The 22,198-nt window shown below is 40.1% G+C and overlaps 1 protein-coding gene across 1 annotated transcript in view; it reads left to right on the forward strand.

Moving 5' to 3' along the window:
* The window catches only part of LOC122667263, a 99,516-nt gene that overhangs the window by 29,151 nt on the left and 48,167 nt on the right, over positions 1-22,198 (forward strand). Inside the window, exon 5 of the mRNA XM_043863519.1 lies at positions 1,585-1,797. Within this exon, the coding sequence (XP_043719454.1) occupies positions 1,585-1,797 (213 nt within the window). The remainder of the gene's footprint in view (positions 1-1,584; positions 1,798-22,198) is intronic.

Here is a 22,198-nt window from a genome sequence, read left to right on the forward strand (position 1 = left end):
CAGCAGCAGGTTAATGCGTTAAAGAGAAGAAGAAGCAGAGCAGCTATCCAAGCAAAAAAGAGAGAGAAGTGGCAGGCAGCAGCAGCATGTGTTACAAACTACAGAGAAGAAGAAGAGCAGTTAACCAAGCATTCCAGCAAAAAAAAAAAAAAACCAGAGAAGCAGCAGCAGGTTAGTGAGTTAAAGAGAAGAAGAAGCAGAGCAGCTATCGAAGCAAAAAAGAAAAAAGAGAAGCAGTAGCAGGCGGTACAAAAAAAAAAAAAAAAAAAAAAACAGAGTAGAAGAAGAAGACAACTATGGAGTAGGGGCTCCTAACTACTTACCTTGCCGGAGACGGAAAGATAGGAACTAGGAAGAAGCTTTGCGGCCTTCGTGACTTTGTCTGAGTCTAGTTGCCAGAATAGCAGTGCCGGAAAAGAGGAACTAGGAAGAAGCTTTGCCGCCTTCGTTTGCTCAGAGTCATAGAGTCTTAGACTTCGCAGAGAGAAAAATTGGTCGACGGTTTTTTACTTTTTGAGAAGTTTTAGGTTTTTAGCTTTTTAGGGATTTCAGTTTTGTATGATCCCATGTAGCAGCATTACACAAAATACTTGTACATCAACAAATAAAAAATAAAGAAACAGAATAAAGGAATAATGCATGAAAAGAAAAAAAACCACACAAGAGAGGCGGCCGACTTGACCACATGGCGCACCAAGGCGTCGCTTTAACCGCCTTGGCGATGCCTAGTTGGTCATGGCTCCCGCCTTTTGTGACTCTCATTAAGCGTACCATTGCTTATCACATGGATTCCCGCTTGGACGCCAAGGCGGCGCCTAGGCGACGCCTTGACCACTATGCTTATCATTTTTTGGATTATCAAAGTCTAGTTGGGCTTTAAGGTTCATATTCATAGTTTTTCAAACCGGACTGAGCATTGAACAAAAAAGCAGCCCTATTCCAGTTCATGTGGTTTTGACTGATCAAATTAAGATTTTGGGAATGAATTAAAAATGGTTAAAATTTGTAAAAACAATTTTTTTTTGGTGGGGAAAAAAAAAAGAAGAAATGCGTCAAACTGAAGCAGGTGATTTCTGCAATCTGTCAAAACCGGATGGTCTGATTAGGTTTCAGTCTTAGGCGGTTCTATGTCCAGATCCTCTGATGTGATCTATGGTGCTTTTCCTGGTTGAAAGATTATTGGTTTTAGCAAGATACATTATTTTGGTTAGACTTTGTGGAAAGTGTGATTGTCAGATAAACGTCGACTGAATTTTCGACTTATCAAGTGGTATGTTTATTAATCACTTGGATGATCTGTCTTTTTTGCTCCCTCCCCCTCCTTGGTGCTTGTGGGTTTCCCACCTGTAGATGCGTAGAAGTGGTCAAATTCAAAACTGTGTGTGTCTCTTAATAAATTTGACATGGTTATATGGGTTGCAGGAAAAGGAAGTGTTGACATCATATTTTTTTTTAATATTTTGGTTCTTAGTTTATTTTTTACTGGTATAGATAGGCACATTGGGTGCTGGATTCAACTTCCTTTTCTTCTCGGATGGGGAGATGAAGACATTTGATGTTTCTGTAGTTTTTACCTCTTGACAGGTTGTCAACTGTTTACGTTTGCTGAAGAAATTCGATCCAAAGAGTTTTCAGCCGAAAGTATTTTTACATGGTAATAATGATATTAAGACAGAGCAATCAGCAAGAAGTGGAAGGAGAGGCCATATCACAGACCAGCTTGTAGAGCTTCCAATTGAGCATCAAATATATGATATGATCGATGCTGCCGGATCAAAGGGGCTGACTGTTACAGAGGTTCGTATGCATGTTTGTTGATTATACATGTATATTCTTCTAATGCAAGATTACTACTTACAATGACATTCTTAAGTTATCTCCTTTCTCTCTGGTTTGCCTTTTCACTTTGTGGCCATCTCATCGAGGATTTTCTGAGTATGATGTCTTGACCTGAAATTGTTTTCTTTCACTCCGTATTATATTTGAGAGCCTCTTCAAGTCAAGGTTCAAGAAGTCAAACCGAAGTATTTTGGATTGCGACTGAAACCTGGCCCAAATCTTGCAGATTTCGGTGGATGGTTTCGTTTTGACCATTTTGGTGGCCATATATTGGGCTGAAACTTCACAGAGACCCTAATTAAGCATCCCTAAACACAATGGAACCTTTAGATTGTGAAAACACACAGTCCAAATGTTAGTTTATTGTGAAAAGGCACACTCAAAATGTTAGTTTGGTTTTGTACCCTATGTTGACACTGTACGGCTGTGCGCCATACCTTACCTGTATATTTCTCAAAGAAAATCAATGAAAACAACTCAAATATGCAATTGCAAGTCACAAATGGAGAAAATTCATTTAATATTATTTTATGTCAAAATGTTACAACATGTTAACATCATAAGTGTACAATTAGTCAACCGACTTTGAAGGTGAACCTCAAAAGACCCCTACCCTTCCCCCTAGTCTCTTTGTCTATGTCAATATAATGTAGACCAGTTACATGTGATAACCAGTTCACTAGAGGATCACAAACTTCAGGTCCAGCAACAGTAAATACTTTGATCGGTTATCAGATTTGCAGGAAATTTCAGAACAATAAAATAAAAAAAAAAAATAAATTGAAGAAGGGAAGAAGAAGATATGGTAGTCTCTCTCAGACTCCATTTGCAGGAAATTTCAGAACAAGAAAATTAAAAAATAAAAGAAATTGAAGAAGGGAAGAAGAAGATAGGGTAGTCTCTCTCAGACTCTGGTCTCACCCACAACCTCTCACCGTATTTTGGTCTCTCACCAATGGCATCTCACCATACTCTCTCACAAAGCAAAACACAAAGCTATGTTTTTTTCTTCTCAATCTCATTAATCAAATTCGTGTACAAGGCTGTAGCCCCTTACAAACTTATATATAAGACTCAAAATAGACTGAAGCACTAAATTGGAAAGGCCTAACCCAATCCTTAACTAATAAGGTAACAGACTGACTAGGAAACTAAATTATGAAAGATACTCACTCAAAACATTAAGTTAAATAAACTAATGAAGTAAATCCCGTTTTCCTACTTGCTACCCATTGTTTAGGCCCCCGTAAAGTGGCTCATTACAAAGAAAACCTATGGGATCAAAGGCCCAACACATACATATCTCAACTCAAAGCTTATTGACAATAAAATAAGTCCTTTAGGTGGTTTGTCTGCATTACAATACCACCGGGCTGGCTCGAAAGATGAGGAAGATTGCTGCTGCTGACAACAACATTTCTCCGACTCGATCACAATAGAAGGCCATGCCATGGTATGTTGGAAGAAATGCTCAAGTCCATCACAAAAGCCTGATTGGTCTCATCATTAACATACTCTAGGTACCCCAACCTCAGATATAGATCACCGGGTCAGGAAGATGATGCTAATGTGCCTCCACTGTAGGTCTGTAGCTACTTGGTGGACTAGGTTGGTAGACTGGTAGGGTTTCTAGGGACCTAGGAATAAGAAGATACTATCCACAAAAGATGCCACACCCTGTGATTGATCATTATGAGTAGTGTAGAATGAATATAAAGAGCCATACCCTCCACACCCAACACACCAGACACTCGATGTGGCTGTGAGAAATGATGGTGCACACCACTGTCTTGGCTGCCCAAACCCACTATATCTACTACTACGCTTCAGATTGAGGCCTGTAAATGTCCCAGATAAGGAAGAAACATCTATGTCAATGTCAATGCTATCATGCTCCTCAATCCTCATCTAGTCTGAACCTACAAGGCAGGGCTCTGGAATAAACTGCATGTGTGGGGGCATGTGCACCATAGTCGGCATCCTAGTTAGCATGATCAAACTGAGTCTCTCTTGTGAATCAGATAGGTTCCGGCTCCTACTCTGCTTGGTCAAACTCTTCCGGAAGGCTCGCAAATATATCTCCATCTCACCATCATCTCCGCCATCAGAGGGTGCCAGTGTGTGAGTGCGGCCATTGGATTGCGACCATTCAACATCCTCATTATCTCTGCCAGGTTGGGACTTAAAAGGTTGTGGTGTCTGTGTGTGGACTCAACCCCCCCTCTCTCTCTCTCGAGAAGACATGAACTCACTAACATTGGCCCCATTTGACTAGTAATCTCAGGGTTGTGCCTACCATCGCAGTGTTACCCCAATTTCTCACCCACTCGAATAGGGGATCCTCATCATTTGACGCCAGCTGAAAGATGTTACTGAATTCAATTGGGTCTTTGTCATTGTCCATCCCCAACTGTATGCTGCATTTTCAATCTCATGTTGTAGTGCACATACACCAGCTGCTAAAGACATTTATGACAATCGTTTCAGCCTTTTTGAGTGGATAAGTTAAATGTACTCCAGTTGCACTCGCATCCAGAGACACATGTCTGGGAGGGCACCTTAATTGTTACCTTCCTCAAGTTAGGTGCATCTCTTCCATACCTAGTTGTCAAGGCATCGCCTAGGCGTCCAGGCACCTTGGTCGCCTTGCTTTTGGACCCAGTCCAATGCCTAGGGTCACCTAGACGTCGTGACAACTATGCTTTCATATAGCACCCACCATTCACCTACATTAGAATATTCTTGGTAACTTCTTGAACTTGGATACATACATATGTGAAATTGTGAATTGAACAAAGAAACTAAGTTAATGAACCTACTAGTAGTATTTTCCTGATCGGCCTTTCCGGTTGCACAAAGAAACTAAGTCCTCAGTGCATCCCTGAAGTTCTTCAACTATTTCCAATTCAATTTTTTATTCGTCAACATCAGTCTATTAATGGGACTATTTGCATTGATTGTAAAAACTTAAGAAAACTGCATGTATAAGAAAAAAAGTTATTTTTGGCAGGAAAAAAGCGACACCATGAGGCCATAGATTGGCCAACAGCGTCTAACATATCGACAATTGAGCTCAAACCACTAAGTATTAACTCTATTTTTTTCCCCAAAATTTGCTGCAAGAAAACAAAATTTTTAAACTAGAGAATTTGAAAAGTAAAAGTTAAATCCGACTCCGTGAAGTCATAGATTGGCTCAAGTTGTCTAACATGTAAAAAATTAAAGCCTTACCATAGTTCGAAAACTCTTCGTTTCGGTGTTTCGGGCTGACTGAAATATCCGAAATATTTTCGGATATTTCGGTCGAAATTTTGCATTTTTTCTAGTATGTTTCGGTAGGTCATTTCGGTGGGTTTTAGGCCGAGTTAAGGCCTGAAACTTCATGGAAACCCTATTTTAGGCTATATAAACACATTTAAATGTTCAAATTGCAAAAATAGTCACCCAAAGTGGTGTTTTGGATTTGCACCATTGATTGGCAATGTACGGTCGAATCCTAATGTATAACTTAGTTAATTACATATACACATTGTTTAAGACTTTAAGTACTAGAGGACATAATAAATTAATGATTAATAAGCAATTTAAACAAGTAAATTGACTTGGAAGTTGGAAACATAAAGTGAATGACTCATAAATCATAACTTAAGTCATAATATTAAGTACATTAAGTCAATAACAAGTTAACAACTTAAGAAGATGATATCAAAATGACTTATCCCCAATATTCCAATACAAGTTAAGTAGTCATCAAGTGACTCAAATGTTTACAAATTTTCTAATAATAACAACTCCACCGTCCAGGATCGACCCCACTCATGGTCCGATGGAGCCAACGTGTATTGTTCTTGTCACACCCCGGCCCGGTTTATAAAGGCCAAGTGTGATTGGATGTATCTTACATCCAACCAACCCACCAGGATCGCAAGTGCTGTACTCTATTCGCAAGTCTCATTCACAATAACAGAATTAAATGCAGCGGAAGCAATTTAATATAAGAATAAAGCAGTAATAAAGAAGATCTAAACTGAACAGTGCTATGTATATATATTCAAAAGAACTCTGGGTTACAAGGTTAGTTCTCAAAAGTTACTCAAAAACCCATAAAGACTTATATACAATATTCTTTACAAAAGTGTTATAACAAAAAGGGGTAGAGATAGCCTGATCAATCAGGAAGATCAGGAGAAGGCGCAGCGGTCACATCAGCACGAAGCTTCGTGCTCCACCAGTAGAGGAGTATCAACTCTATGAGCAGTAGGAAGATCCTCACCAGAAGTAATCCCCACAGAAACACCAGCAACACCGAGAGTAGTCTCATCTGAAAAATAAGGTTAACCACGGGGGTGAGCTCCACCGAGCCCAGTAAGGAAATGCATATAAACACAACACCATAATCCATGATGAATGTTCCAATCTAGCATGCTCCTATCATGGAAACTAAGTCATATGGGGTATAAGTACTACTGTAGTAGATGCTAACCTCGGTCCCGGAAACACATAACCAGACGTCGGTCACCCGAGCGAAACCATTCTACTACGGTGAGGACCCGCCAGTTCAGGCATCATACATCTGACCCTAGCAGACCCCCAATGACCAACCCTACTGTTTGTTCCCACAGCGGAGTACACACGCTAACATGGGACAGTAAATGGTATCCCGGCATACCCTTCGGCTATACCACGGGTTGTCCAACACCTCTTCCCCTGTTGGTAAGGGACGTAGTACTGGGTAATGAAATATACAACCTAGCCCAGTGCAATCTAATCATGATGGCACATGTAAGTTCAGACCAATTATAAAGTAAATAGTGCTTCATAATCATCAATTGTACAGTATCAAATAAATATCAATGCAATGCAGTATGCCGATGTAACCTAATTCACATGTAATCTAGTGCAAAGAATATAAAGCTATTAAACTACATGAGCTGTACAGTATTAATGATGCATGACATGGCATACTTAACAAATAATAAATTAAGATAACAAACACACAGAAACTAAGTCAAATTCCCTTACCTGCAGTGCTTGGGCTAGCCTAGGTAACAAGACTCCGGTAGACCAGACAAGAACAGTAGAAAAATAGCAAAGATAGTCCTAGAACAGTAGGAAACAGCAAGTGTTAGGGTCTGGACTGGGTTCAAATCAGCACCCATCTATAAAAGGGCATTTTGGGCATAAAAAGGGTGAATCGGATTCAGGCCCAGGGTAGACTGGTCGACCGGTTCAGGGCCTGGTTCTGCATCCGATTCAAACTCCAGAATTGGGGGTTTTACTCCCAAGGCCAGGATCTTTGCATGCATGGTCAGAATTTCATGAATTGACTCAATTCAAAGGAGGGTCAGCCTATTTGATTGTTCAATTTCAAAATTAAATATCAATTTGGGGAATTTGAATAATTAATCTCAAATTGGAAATTTAGGGTTCTATAATCTGGTTCATAGAACCAGAATTGGGTTCAATTTGGGAGGCAACCATGGATTTCTGGTGTAACTGAACCTAAATTAGCCTAAAATAGGTTTATAAAAGTAAAGTTCCTATCATCAAAGCTTAATTTATAAGCTTTAATAGCTGCCATGGTTGTAGGGTTTGATTGGGACTGAAATTGAAGAAGATGAGGATGGGAATGAGGGGAATCATAGCCTACCTGAATACAGCAGCAGAAATAGGGTGATAGCAGCCTAGTACTATGCAGCCAGGTTGCCGAATTTAGTCTCAAGCTCCAGTTTCAGGTGTAGGAACCAAGCTCCATGCAAAGCCCTCTCCTTCCCTTCTTCTTCTTCTCCTTGGTTTTCTCCTTAGGCTGGAACGAATTCTGATTTCTTAAGTCTTAGTGAATAGTATAGATAAGTCTTATATAGTGGTTTAATTACTAAGGGCTGTTTGGTTTATTAAGAGTAAAATCAGTTTTTTTTTTAAAAAACTAATTCCTAAATCTAATTTTAATTAGAATTTTGTACTTATTATCCTATTCTAACCACAAAATGATGTCATATGACATCAGGGGTACTCCAAACACGGGTAAATGTTAGGAATAGGATTCCCCACTGGGGACGTGGGTCTCACAGAGGTAAATTGACCAAAATACCCTTATAACTCTAATTGGTCGTACAAAACACTATTAAATACATTTAAATTATACTTACAATAAGTTTAATTAAGGGAGAGGTTCTGCATAGCCTCCAGGCAGCAGATCCGGCACAGGTAACTCCGGTGCGGGGTTCCATGGGTGTCCTCTAACTCCAGAAGGGCAAGTTGAGAATAATCCCTGGAATCCTCCATAGGAGTGTCGAGAGATTCATCTGTATCCTTGACCGATACAGCCCATAGCATCGATGCCACCATAGACTCAGAACTAGAACCTGAAATCACACAAGTTCCAAAAATTTTAAATTTGTTGCGGTTTTCACAGTTCTCCGACTGTAGGACAAATGAATACCACGTCATAGTCTGGGAGAAGAAATGAGTGTAGTCATCCACAGTGGCTATGTAAACTGCATCATCAACATGCTGAAGGTAACCTATCCTAGGCATAGTACTAAATCTCGTTTCGTTTCGGTGTTTCGGTCTGACCGAAATTTTTGAGATAACGAAATTTCGTCGAAATATGGTATTTTTTCTGTGGGTGTAAAATGCCAATAATGACCGAGATTTCCGAAACGAGATGACTGAAATTACCGAGATTTCCGAAACGATATGACCGAAATTTTTGAAATTTCACCGAAATTTTTGAAATATTAGAAATATTGCATTTTTTAGTTCGATGTTGCATTTCATTCTGACTCGACCTAGATACTCGAAATTCTCGAATCTCGATCGAGACGAAATGAGTTTTAGTACTATGATCCTAGGATATGGGTCACCAAACTGTGAAGAAATACTACCCACTGATCCACTATGCTATGACACCTCTGGGAGCATGTACGGGTACAGGTTGTACGGCTGGTGGGTTGAGTAGGAAAAGATGTCATCCACAAAAGACGATCTACTACGTCCCTGTGAGTGAGAGTCATACTCAAAACTGGGAATGGATGGAGGAGATATATGCTCCCCCCCCCCCCCAAGTCAACTGCCCTTCGCCATATGGATGTGAATGAGATGACTATACTCTGATTGTGCTGGAGATGGACTGCTTTCTATATGAAAAGATGGGGCACGGAAACGTCCACTCAATCTGCTGTCCCTATCGCCAATACTCAATCCACCAACAGAGCCAGATAAGGTATCAATGTCCATAAGGTCAGCCTGCCTACTAGTACCACACTACCACGAGGACGGGACTGGCCATGACGTTGTCTTGAGTAGGTCGAGGTGGCCGGTGGTGCCGATGTGGGGGGCACGTGCACCGTGGTCTGTATCTTGTGTGGCATGATCAAACTGTGTTTCTCCGGTGAATCGGAGTGCCTCTTGCTGCTCTTCTACCACATACGGGACTCGAGTTCCTTCATATGCTTGACCACCATCACCACCATCATCACCTCCATCATCACCATCTCCACCATCACTACCATCAACACCATCATCATCTCTACGAGTCTGAGTCTGAGTCTAAGTCCCACCACTGCCACCAGAGGACACCTACCAGTCTTCTTCCTCCTCATCAACATTGCCACCAGTAGGCTGGAACGGTATGGGTGACACGTCCGTGCGTGTACCGCACCCTCTTTAGCCATGAACTCATCCACATCAGCTTCTATATGTTCGTCTATCATGGGGTCAGGCCTACCTCCAGGTTGATCTAACACTGGCTCACCTCTATCCCTCACCCAATCCACAATAGGATCTTCATCATCTGACTCCACCTGGAAAATGTCGGCGAGATCGATATTTTCCCTGATACCCTCTTGTCCCATGCGTATGTGTTGCATCTTCAACCTCAAATTGTAATGCACATACACCAAGTCAGATAGACGTTCATAACCCAGTTTATTTCTCCTCTGGGAGTGGATGAGAGAAAATGTACTCCAATTCCGTTCACATCCAGATGCGGAACATGTCTGGGAGAGAACCTTGATTGCTATTTTTCTTAAATTCTCTACCAAACCCCTACACAACACTCACCATTCAGCTGCATTACAACAAAAGAGACATGTTACATTAAAAGTTTCAATACATACATAATTTAAAGAATAAGATATTGAATTGAGTAATGACTAATGAGTACCAGCATCACCGCGTGTCCGGCCTTGCTCTGCAGCATCGGTTCCAAAACTTCCCAATGCATCCCTAAAAGTCTTCAACTATAATCATTTAGAAAATATTTAAAATTAGTAATGACTCAATACTATTTAGTATTGAATTGAGTAATTCTAAATGAATAATAACTTATAAGACTCACCTCATTGTTGCATATAGCTTGTAATTTACTATTCGGCTCCAACTTGGCAACTACTTGTTTTACTGCTTCAATAAGACTACTATTCAACCCAAGCCTATGATTGTATTGGTACTTGGGGTTCAAATAGTATGCTGAAATTGACATTACATATTGTCAATGCCTTAATAGTTAGTAATATATCTTTTAAATTAACTTTAAAAGATGTAATTGCATAAAAAACAAACTACACTCATCAGCCTTATGCAGTGGATGCATAAGCTAATTTTCCCACGTTCCTTGATAATTTTGAGAAAGTGTTTGTTACCTCGTGGATTCGCATTGTAAACACCTTCATTCATCAAGTCTATGGCAGCATATAGATATGGCATGGTTGGTCCAATGAGAGCAGAATCAACTATATGTAAAACCTTGACGACTGAGTCCAAAAGTTGTACCACTTTATGCAACTTTGACAAAAAATCATCTCATGAAATGGTAGCTTGTGCTTCCCTACCACCATGGGTATTGGACCCATTCCAGTTAAACCAGTCTTTAGAAGTAGACATAGATCTAAGCAGACATAGATCTAAGTCCGGACTTCTTGGTCTCTATACTCTTGAGTGCAATGTAGTTGGTGGCGAATCTAGTTATGCCCGGCCTCATTAAGTCACCCCCACACTTCTCGCTCAAGAGGTTTAATGCAAACCTATGGTTGTAGGCAAAGTTGGTCATTTGTCTTGCCTTTTCCACAACATGTTGTACTAATTTGGTCATTTGGTTTTTTGAAGTTTTTATTATTACTTGTTATTTCATTTGGGCTGCTAGAACCAAGATTGTTTTTAGGTCTGAGAAACCTAATCCTAATTGGGTCGTCATGCAAGTCAATAGTTGGATTGCTAACTTAAATTTATCCCCCCCTTCTTTTCATTCCCAGGGTGTAACTAAAACCACTATGGAAGATTTTATCTCTCTCTCTACCATGTTTGCCGCAACTCAAAACTCCTATTTTAATCTGTGCAGGTTTCTAGAGACCAAGAGTAAGTGTGGTAGGATGGTCATATTTTATTTTGCTAGATGGCAGGTTTTTGGTTATTGCTGCAGGATATATTACAGCTACTACTGACTTGGAACCAGAGATTTTTGGTATTAGAACAGGCTTGGCTCATGCAAACAGCATAGGGTTGAAGATTGAAGAAGTATGGTGCTCCAACAAAAAGATCACCGATGTTTTTCCATCTCCAATTACTCCGTGGCCTTGGTATCTAGTTAGAGACCTATTATATATTACTAATAGCTCCTGACATCGCTTTTGACAAAAAAAGCAATCCTAGTTGTATTGCTATTGTTCTTAATCTAACTAAATACGCGCAATCCAAACATTATGTATATGCTTCCTTTTTGTAATATATTTGGTTTGTTTTCCCATAAAAAAAAAAATTTGATCTTTCCCATATCCTTCAACATGAGGTCTATACAATGGGCAGCACATGGAGTCCAAAACAATCGGTACTTACTGTTTTGCATCAACTTTTCACCGACACTCTTGTAGTTGCTTCCATTGTCCATGACAATCTGGACAACGTTTTCCACTCCTACATCATCTACCACTTCCTTTAACAGTTTGTAGATATATTTTGTATCTTTTTTCTCCTTGGATGCATCAACAGACTTCAAAAAGACCGTCCTCCCATCACAATACACCATAAAGTTGATGATGGACTTTCTTGTAGGACCAGTCCATCCATCACACATTATGGTCACCCCATAGCTCTCCCACATCCCCTTCATTTCATTGATATAGTCTTGAAGCTCTCTCTTCTATTGGGGCAAATACACATTCATGATCTCATGTGGGGTGGGCCCCTTATACCATAGGCCAGCCTCAATAATGGAATCTATCATAGTCTGATATGAGGAGCCTTGTGCTGTGCTTGCTGGGATGGTATTGTATAACATCCACTTAGCTATAGATTCCTTCACCATCCCCTTCAGATTTTTCCATGCTCCCTTGATTTTTGGTTGCTTGTTGCCTTTCTTTCTGTAAACACCAGGTGCTTGGTAAAGTGCTAGGTCATCTCGTGGTGGTACTACTGGCGGTGGTGGAGGCGGAGCTGCCCTCGTACTTTGTGATCTCCTAAAGGGATGAGGCAACCCAGACTGCCTACCACCTGCTCTAGATGTACCTGCTCCTCCACTACCACTAGCACCAGCTCCTCCACTACCACCTACTCTCTGTCTCTCCTGATCCTCATAATAAGTGGCTCTGCTCATCATCTGTGCTCGTCTCTAATCCCTAGCCTCTCGCTCAGTCTCTATATCATCAGGAACATAGACAGGATCATCACTGTCAGCATCATCACCATAATCAACATCATCATGGCCTCCCACTGTACACCTCACTGCATCCTCAACGTCTACCCTTGCCTTCTCCCTCTGAGCCTTCCTCTTACTCCCTCCCTTCATGTACTCAATGACAACCCTAGATACCTCAACAGAGACCATATGACATGAGACCACTTCAGGAGAATTCCCAGCTAGATGTTTGAGTCTAGTGGCACCACCTCCCAAAAACTTGTGGTGACAGTAATTGCATTGTGTTTTTCTTTTATCCCCATCAATTGTAGTGCCGTGCAACCATGCAATGTCACCCTAGTGCGCCTAGGTGTTCTCTCCTCCCCCTGGGCCTGGGCCGCCTGCCTCTGCCCCTCCTGCCTCTGGCTTTGTCGTTTACCACGGTCCGCCATAATCGGACTTGTTTACTGTTGCATGAATAAAAGATAATTTATTAATCACGGAAGCACATCAATTCTTTTAGTTTAAGAGCACTAAAACAAGTATATAGCTATTTAGTATTTTTCCCCTAACCCCCATATTTTTCTCATATTTAAAAACAATTTTTTAAAAATATTTTTCAAATAAATATTGGCCTAGCACAACAAAACCGTAATTCTATGCAAATGGGCAGCAATAAAAAAATATGTAGAATTTACTTATAGCTATTTAGTATTTTTCCCCTAACCCTTATATTTTTTTCATATTTAAAAATAATTTTTTAACATATTTTTCAAATAATTATTGGCCTAGCACAACAAAATCGAAATGATATGCAAATGGGCAGCAATTAAAAAACATGTACAATTTACTTTTGTATTTTTCATTAGTTTTAAAATTAAAACCTCATATTTTCCCCTATTTTTTCCAAATTTTTTGAATTTTTTAAATATTCTTATAATTTCTGAAAATTAAAATAATTAATTATTTACAGAAAAATATCTTCGACACCGTGAGGCTGTAGATAGGCCAATGGTGTCTAACTTATATTTAATTGATAACCATACAATGTACATAAGCCCTATTATTTTTAGATTTTTGTTGTAGGAAAATCAAAATTTTGAAGCAGAAAAATAAAAAAATAATATATATACCGAAAAAAAATTTCGACACCATGAGGTTGTAATCGGCCTCCGGTGTCAGACATATATTATTTTCATCACACAAACAAATATTGATCATGCATTTTCCAAAAAAAAAAATAATTTTGAGAAGATGGTTTTACCTGGAATAGTGGAAAGGCTTCACAGATGTGCTATTGGTGTGTTCTCCGGCGTAGATGCGGCGAAGATTCGAAGGCCGGTGCAAGAATCAGCAAGGAGAAGTGAATGGATGAAGAAGGAGCTAAAAACCCAAAAACTAGAGCTTGTTAAGTCTCAGTCGAAATTTTGACCGAGACTGACGAGTTTTGGTCTTTATAACATGCTTTTTTGAAAAGGTATCTCAAAATCTCGCGAGATTTTGGGTATATCAGGAGATTTCGCGAGATGGTCGAAATTTCAATCGAGATTTTGCCTTTTTTTTTATTTGAAGTACTGTTTCGTTTCGATGCGGTCGAAATTCTCGAAATTTTTGAGATTTCGATCGAGATTTCGTTAGATTTAAGTACTATGAGCCTAACCACTACATATTTACCCTATTTTTTGCATAAACTTACGTAAGGGAAAAAGATATATCTCCAACTGTGAATCTTCAAGGAATCTCCCTCAAATCCACCAATTGTTCGCTGTAGATTACTTGTAGAAGCTTCCAACATGTTGTTGCACCAAGATTTGCAAGTGGAATGGCCAAAATAAAACAAACCAGTATTTGGAATTGAAACCAGCAGATTTTGTTCAAATATTGTTGAAGTGGGTCGAAACAGTCGGGATCGAAATTTGATATTTTAAAGCCAGGTTTGAACGATTCTCTGCTGCACCTGACTGGCTTTTCCCTTGGCTCTCTTCCAGTCAAATACCTAGGCCTCCCTCTCATCCCTGCTAGACTCTCGAACCACCACTGCACTCCCATGCTTGACAATATCCGCAAGCATCTCCAACTCTGGAAAGGCAAGCTTCTCTCCTATGTGGGCAAACTTGAGTGCATTCGATCGGTCCTCCAATCTTTCCACATCTACTGGTGTGGTGTTTTTGCCATTCCTAAAGCCACCTCCAAAGCTATGGAAAGCCTTTTCTGTGCGTTCCTCTGGAAAGGAAAGGAAACCTCCAAATTCCTCCACCCTCTCAGCTGGAAATCTATCTGCCTCCCCAAAGCTGAGGGATGCCTGGGTATTCGCCAGATTCAGGACTCCAATATTGCGGGAATTCTTAAGCTAATCTGGAAAATCTCTTCCAAGCAGGATTCTATCTGGGTCCAATGGGTGTACTCCCACCTTCTCAAAAATGACTCCATTTGGACCGTCCCCATCCACCGCGACTCCTCCTACATCTGGTGCAAGATTCTTCTCCAGCGTCCCACTGCTCTGCGAGCCATCTCCTCTTCTATTGCTGATGGCTCCTCCACATCCCTTTGGCTTGACCCCTGGCACCCTCTTAGAGTTCTCTACAATCACCTTGGCCCCAGGGCAATCTACACCTCCGGCATTCCAAAGGACACTCCCCTTTCTTCCATCATCTCCCACAGCTCTTGGTTCTCCTCGCTGACAAGATTATTTGGCTCCCCTCCTCTAATGGCCTCTTCAGCTTCAGCTCTGCCTGGAATTTTGTCCGCCCTCATGGCCCCACTGTCCCCTGGCACAAACTGGTTTGGTTCAAAGGTCACATCCCCCGCCATAGCTTCCTAGTTTGGAGAACCCTCAACCTTTGCCTCCTCACCCAAGCCTTCCTCATCCACCCCAGAATTCCGGCATCCCCTACCTGTACCCTTTGTTGGTCCAGCTCCAAAGACATCAACCATCTTTTCTTTGCTTGCCCTTTTTCCCATTGCATTTGGAAAAAAATCCCTTTCGTTTATTTGGCCCCGTAGCAGGAGACCCCTCCCCTTCAAAAGAGAGTGGCTTTGGTTGACCAGGACTTTCCTTGGAGGCTCTATCTGCGATGCTATTGGGAAGCTTGTCTTTGGCGCTACTCTCTATCACATTTGGTTGGAGAGAAACCTTCGGAGATGGACTACCAACTCTAGATCTTTCGACTTGATTTGGAAGGCCATCTCTTTTGATGTTTCTACGAAGTTAGGGTTTTCTTCCCTACAAGTCTTTGTTGTATTCTCCCAGGAATAGACATATTGTTAGTGCCTGGGACCTTGATAGTTCCATTTTACAGCCCCCCTCTTAGCGGGCTGGTGGCTTGTTTCGCCCCTCCCTCTCTCCCTTTGTATTTCTTTCCTTGCTCATCTCGGGCTTTCTTTGGTAATACAATTTTTTATTCATAAAAAAAAAAATAACTGCAGAGTTAACCGATTGAAACCTTGCATTGTTTCGCCTCGGGTCAGATTGAAACTGAAATGTTTCGGTATATTTCAACTGAAACGAACAACTTCTTGAACCATGCTTCTGGTGTCTTTCTAAAATATATACCTACTGCTTATCTTCTAAATGAGATTAGCTCCACCACTGCTCGGTGAGACTCCTGAGTCCTGCAACCCCAATCCACTTTAATTTGAATCTAAAAGTCTGGAACAAAGTGCAATTGCAATACTGTGAAAGAAGTAGGTGTCTGATTACTGCCTTTTGGGGTAAAGCACATCACATTCGTGCTAGGTCATTGCAGAAAGTGAGAATCCTGATCAATCTTATTTTACCCTCATGTTTTCTAGTCTGTAGGGCTTGCTACTACGAGAGAGTCGTTTAAGGTGGTATGGTCATGTTCAACGGAGGCCTAGTGATGCCCCAGTAAGGAGGAGTGATATGATTCCGATTGAAGGAGCTAAAAGAGCTAGGGACAGACCTAAAATGACCATAGGAGAAGTGGTGAGGAAGGACATGCATAGGCTAGGGTTGGTTCCAAGTATGACCTCAGACAGAGCCTATTGGTGGTCAAAAATCCATGTTGCAGACCCCATTTAGCTGAGATTCTACTGACGGGTTGGGCTATGCCTCTTTCCTCCTACTATCTTACATCCATTTTTTCCCTTTTTAAAATTTTTTTTAGCTATATTTTCCATACTTTCTTTGTTTGGATCCATGTAGCCGACCCCATTAAGTTGGGATAAGGCTAAGTTTGTTGTTGTTGTAGGGCTTGCTACTTTGGTGTGATGGTAAAAAGTTTGGTCTCACTTTGTATAATTGGATATGGCCGTATATACATATCCCATCCTTTACCCCATCCTTGGCTAGTGAGTTTGCTGACATAGGTCTCCCAATAAATGATTTTAGGGCTTAGTTATAATCATTTACTTTTTTTTCAATTTTAACACCCTTAAATATATGATAAGCTCCATTAACGTGCATCATAAAGGCAAGCACTTAAATATATGCCCCCTCCTCCTCAACCCCCCCCCCCACACACACACACACAAAAAGCCCAAAATGGCACCTGCCTAGTTCAAATCCAGGCCAAAGCGATCAAGACGATGCCTAGGAAATGCCTAGACGACCAAGACAATACCTAGGCGAGGCCTTGGTGACCAAGGCAAGGGCCAAGTTGTAAAAATCTAGGCAAGTGTTGACCTTACTCCTTACATTCTAAAGGGCCTTAGGGCCTAGTAGTGGGCTAGATGCATAGTTCAAGAACACCTTGAGATCTCAGTAATATCTCTCTTTTTGAAAAAAGCGAGACGAGACTTAAGGCGAAATGAAATATTACCCTAACTCAGTCGAGTCGAGATCTCGGTTCGAGATTTCGGTTCGACCGAGATTTGGACTAAACTTACCTTTATAATGTACATATCTCGACCGAGACAGTCGAGATCTCTCCAAACTCGACTGTCTCGGTGAACTTGACAGAGAAGTGTGCATATGACCTAATTTTTAAGGATTTTCGATGGTGGTTTATGATAGAGATATATGTAATATGTTAAGACTGCCTAGTGCAGTTGGTGAGCTGTGGTGCGCTTCATGCCCATGCTCACCAGGAGGTCTCAAGTTCGAGTCTCTTGGCTGGTACCTTCCCCCCTATCCCCCCCCCCAAAAAAAAAATGTATTGTATACTTTTACATTTGTAATGTTTATTTAAGTTGTTTTATATTAATTGTATGATTTGATTGTTTTCAATTATGAAATTATGTGTAGAATAGGGCCTATTAGTACGTCATCGCCTACTAACCTAGGTCCGAAATAAAACTCCTATTTGGACTTTGTTTTTGTAAAATCTGATAGTGCCATTGTGTTTAAATGGCCTAAAATAGTCTGAGTACCAAGTTTCAGGCCAAACTAGGTCTAAAACCCACCGAAACCAACCTTCGAGTTCAAAAAAAGAAAAAGAAAAATTACACCAACTCGCTGAGATCTCGGCCCAATTCGGTTTTTTGGCTGGGCGAAACCAGTACCGAAACTGAGTTCTTGAACCTTTGCTAGATGATGCCTTGACAACTATGACTGTAGGCATCCTTCGCTGGATCAGTTCTAATTTTGGATAAGTCCTTGGAGGTTATTTGTTATTAATTTTTTTATGAAGGACCAAGGCGAGGGCCAAGTTGTAAACAACTAGGGTGAGTGTAAGCCTTGCTCATTCTAAAGGTCCTTAGGGCCTAGTGGTGGCCTAGATTATGCCTTGACAACTATGACTGTATGAGTACTTCGCTAGATCAGTTCTAATTTTTGATAAGTCTTTGGAGGTTATTTGTTAATATTTTATGAAGGACAGATGGTTGTGTGGGACATGCTTCAAGTCAAAGACCCGGGTTTTCATAGAGTTCATTTAAGTGGCCTTGTGCAGGAATATTTAAAGCACATGTTTTTATGTTGTAATTTTCTTGTTTCTTTTTATTTGATTAGGATTTGGTTTGGCTAATATAAGTTGATTGTGAGTTCAGTTGCAATAGGCTGGTGTTGTCATTTTGAAATAAAGCTTGCTTATTACTAATTATTCAACAAAAGATTGGTCTTTGTTTCTGTTATTAGTTGTTTTGATGTGGACTTTTCATGATTATTATAAATGCTTTTATCTTTACAATTTTTGATCTTTTTGATTCTTCTACAATCTTCAATTTCTATTTTGAAAGTTGTATTCTTTTTATCTATAATTGGGTCTTGTCCTCCTTTTTTTGTGTTTTTCCTCAATTTTGATTGGGTTTATTCATATATACTATGCTACTGTAGGTTCTTATAATTGCTATTGCATATATATATAAGTTTAGAATCAGAGAATGAGAATGATGTGACTTGTCATTAATGACAGAGGTCTACTTTATTTATAATAAGAATTACTACTCAAGGGGTAAAACAGGGAAAAATAATAAAACCTTAAATAACTCCCACGGTTCTCAATACTCCCCCTCAAGTTGGTGCAAATATATCAAACATGCCCAACTTGGAGACTAGTGGGTGGAACACTTTACAATTCAAACCCTTGGTGAAGACATCAGCAAATTGATTATCAGAACTAACAATTGGAATGCAGATGACTCATTGTTTAAGCTTCTCTTTGATGAAGTGTCTGTCAATCTCAACATGCTTTGTTCTGTCTTGTTGGATAGGATTGTGAGCGATACTGATGTTAACCTTGTTGTTACAGTAGAGGCGCATAGGATCTTCAAAGACAATACCCAAATCACTAAATAATCCCCTGAGCCACATGAGTTCACAGTTTCCTTGAGCCAAAGCATGGAATTCAGCTTTGACACTGGAGCGAGAGACTACAAATTGCTTCTTGCTACGCCAAGTGACAAGATTCCCTCGAAGGAAGGAACAATAACTAGAGGTGGATTGCCTATCATCAATGAATCCAACCCAATCGGCATCTATGAACAGTTGTCAAGGCGTCGCCTAGGCGCCGCTTAGGCGTCCAGGCGGATTTCTAGGTGCCTAGGCGGCTGCCACCTTATTGTACGGCGCCTTGCATTGGTCAAATTGGTATCGAACCAAGTTCTGACACTTATTTATGCCAAAAATCATTTAAGTATATGAAACATTTACTTAAGATATTATTCATAAATAAGCAAATACCCCTTATTTGAATCCAATAAAAATATTTTAAAAATCAAATTCCAAAAGGATGAAAAGTCAACCCCCCAGTTCAAGAACAAAACTGAATTTAGGGTGGTTTGGTGAAATTTTCAACTTTCTAATGCTGGGGTTTTTCTTAAATCTGAAAATTCCATAAATCTTAATATGGTAAAACATTGCTAAAAACCAAAAGTGCGGTAAAATATTCATTTGTTTTGATATCTAAAAAAATATTTTCATTTAAAACGATTTTGACAGCATTCGTGCACACCAAATAAGGTTTGACCGGAACATAACTCTTTCAATACAAATCAGATTTAAGCAATCTTGGATTTGTTGGAAAGCTGGTTTTGTGCTATACCGAATACAAAAGTCTCATGTAAAAATAAAATCATTTGATCAACCAAATTTCTTAGAGAACAAGAACATTTCTCTAAATCGAGAGTAGGTTAATTATTTATTGATAACATCCTATTTTCTAAGAACAGTATAAACCAAATGTGAGACTAGGTATACTTGAAAATTACCAATTTCAAGAACGTATAAACCAAATGTGTGTTTTGATTGTTTCACACATGATTGATATATTAAAAAAACGTAATATTAGAATGCGATTTAAACGCCTTGGATCGCCTAGCGCCTTGACAACTATGATGAACATTTCCAGCCTTAGGTTCCCGTTGTTGGAGAAGAAAATTTCTTTCCTAGGGGCAGATTTTAAATGCCTCAGTATACGATGCACTGCCTCAAGGTGAGATGTCCTGGGATCATGAAGAAATCTACTAACAATGCCCACATCGTAGGCAACATCAGGTTTAGTGTGTGACGGGTAAATCAGTCTTCCAATGAGTCTCTGGTATTACCCTCGATCAACAGGGTCACCCATGTCACTACACATCTGATGGTTTACCTCATTGGAGAATGATGCAGATTCATTACCCAAATGGGCTTATTTTATTAGGAATAAGTCTAGGGTTGGGATATATACATGTTGGGCCTTTGATCCCATGGGTTTTCTATGTGATATGCCATTGTTATGGGCCTAAAATATGGGTAATTAGGTTGCATACGCATGTTTTTAATGTTTTAAATTGAACCGGTCTAAAGCTAGTTTGAACCAGTGGTTTGATTTAAGTGATTTTTGTAGTTTTTCTTTTAATTGTTTAGTTGGGCTGGATTAGGACTCTATTTTGAGTCTATTTCAGTTTCCTATGATCTTGGGGATCCTTTGATCGATCTCTGAATCCCTGGATCTATCACTGTGATTCCCATCTCTGCCCAGGGTTCTTTGTACCTCTGAATTGACTTGATACCTGTCTAGTAACTAAACAATTAAAAGAAAAACTACTAAAATCACTTAAATTGAACCACTGGTTCAAACCAACTTTAGACCGGTTCAATTTAAAAACATGAAAATAAAACTAAGTATAGGACTATAATATCTAATCCCGTATGCAACCTATTTACCCATATTTTAGGCCCATAATAATGGCCTATCACATAGAAAACTCATGGGATCAAAGGCCGAACATGTATATATCCCAACTCTAGACTTATTCCTAATAAAATAAGCCCATTTGGGTGTTGAATCTGCAGGCTTGCAACCCAACATCCCGGTTTCCTAGATAAGGTCCAAAACATACTTCCACTGGGAGATGAAGATGCCCTTTTCGGACCTTGCAACTTCTATTCCAAGAAAATATCGAAGGGATCCTAGATCCTTAGTTTCAAATTCCTTTGCTAGGAGAGACTCCAGATGAGAAATTTCATCATTGCAATTCCTTGTGATCACTATATCGTCAACATACATGATGAGGGCTGTAATCATCTTTGCTACAAGAGCAAAGGCTTCTTGGTAGTCGATTTCATAGGTTTGGGTAAAGCCTTTTGCAACCACACGTGCTTTGTATCTTTCAACTGTGCTATCTGCTTTATGCTTGACCATTTGCATCCAACAAACTTATTCCCTTCAAGGCGAGGAACAAGTTCCTAGGTACAGTTTTTACCCAAGGCTTGCATTTCTTCTAGCATGGCAGCTTTCCATTTTGGATCTGTGATGGTTTCTTTCCAATCCTGTGGAATTGACATAGAACTATAGAAGACAAGGAAGAAACAAAAACCCGATAAGAAGGTGATAAAGAATTATAAGAGACAAAGTGGGAAATGGGATGTTGTGTGTAGGAACGAATGCCTTTTCTAAGGGCAATAGGACGGTCATCATGTAGAGCAGGATCTGACACATTATCTGAAGTAGGAATAATATTACCTGATGGTGAGGGCGAATCTGGTGACTACATCGCATTGGGCAATGGTTGGTCGTTTATGGTCCCTTTTTCCTTGAATCTTCTCGAGTGTAAGTTATCACGTCCGGATTAGTAACAGGGCAGGACCAAATTCTCCCCTTTACCATTGTCAATAGTAGACTCCAAAGGAAGCTCCCCCTGAATTGGTAAACTATCAATGACCAAGGGACCAACAGGTGCAGAAAAAAGCTTTTCTTTAAGACTCTCCCCCTGAAGAGGTGATGTAAAATAAGGTTTTGAATCATGAAAGGTGACATCCATGGTAACATAGAGACGGCGAGAGGGAGGGTGATAACACTTATAATCCTTTAGGGAGGCCAAATAACCAAGGGAAATACACCAAAGAGCGCGAGGATCCAACTT

The sequence above is a fragment of the Telopea speciosissima genome, chromosome 1, assembly GCF_018873765.1.
Source record: "Telopea speciosissima isolate NSW1024214 ecotype Mountain lineage chromosome 1, Tspe_v1, whole genome shotgun sequence".
Taxonomy (NCBI): Eukaryota; Viridiplantae; Streptophyta; class Magnoliopsida; order Proteales; family Proteaceae; genus Telopea; species Telopea speciosissima.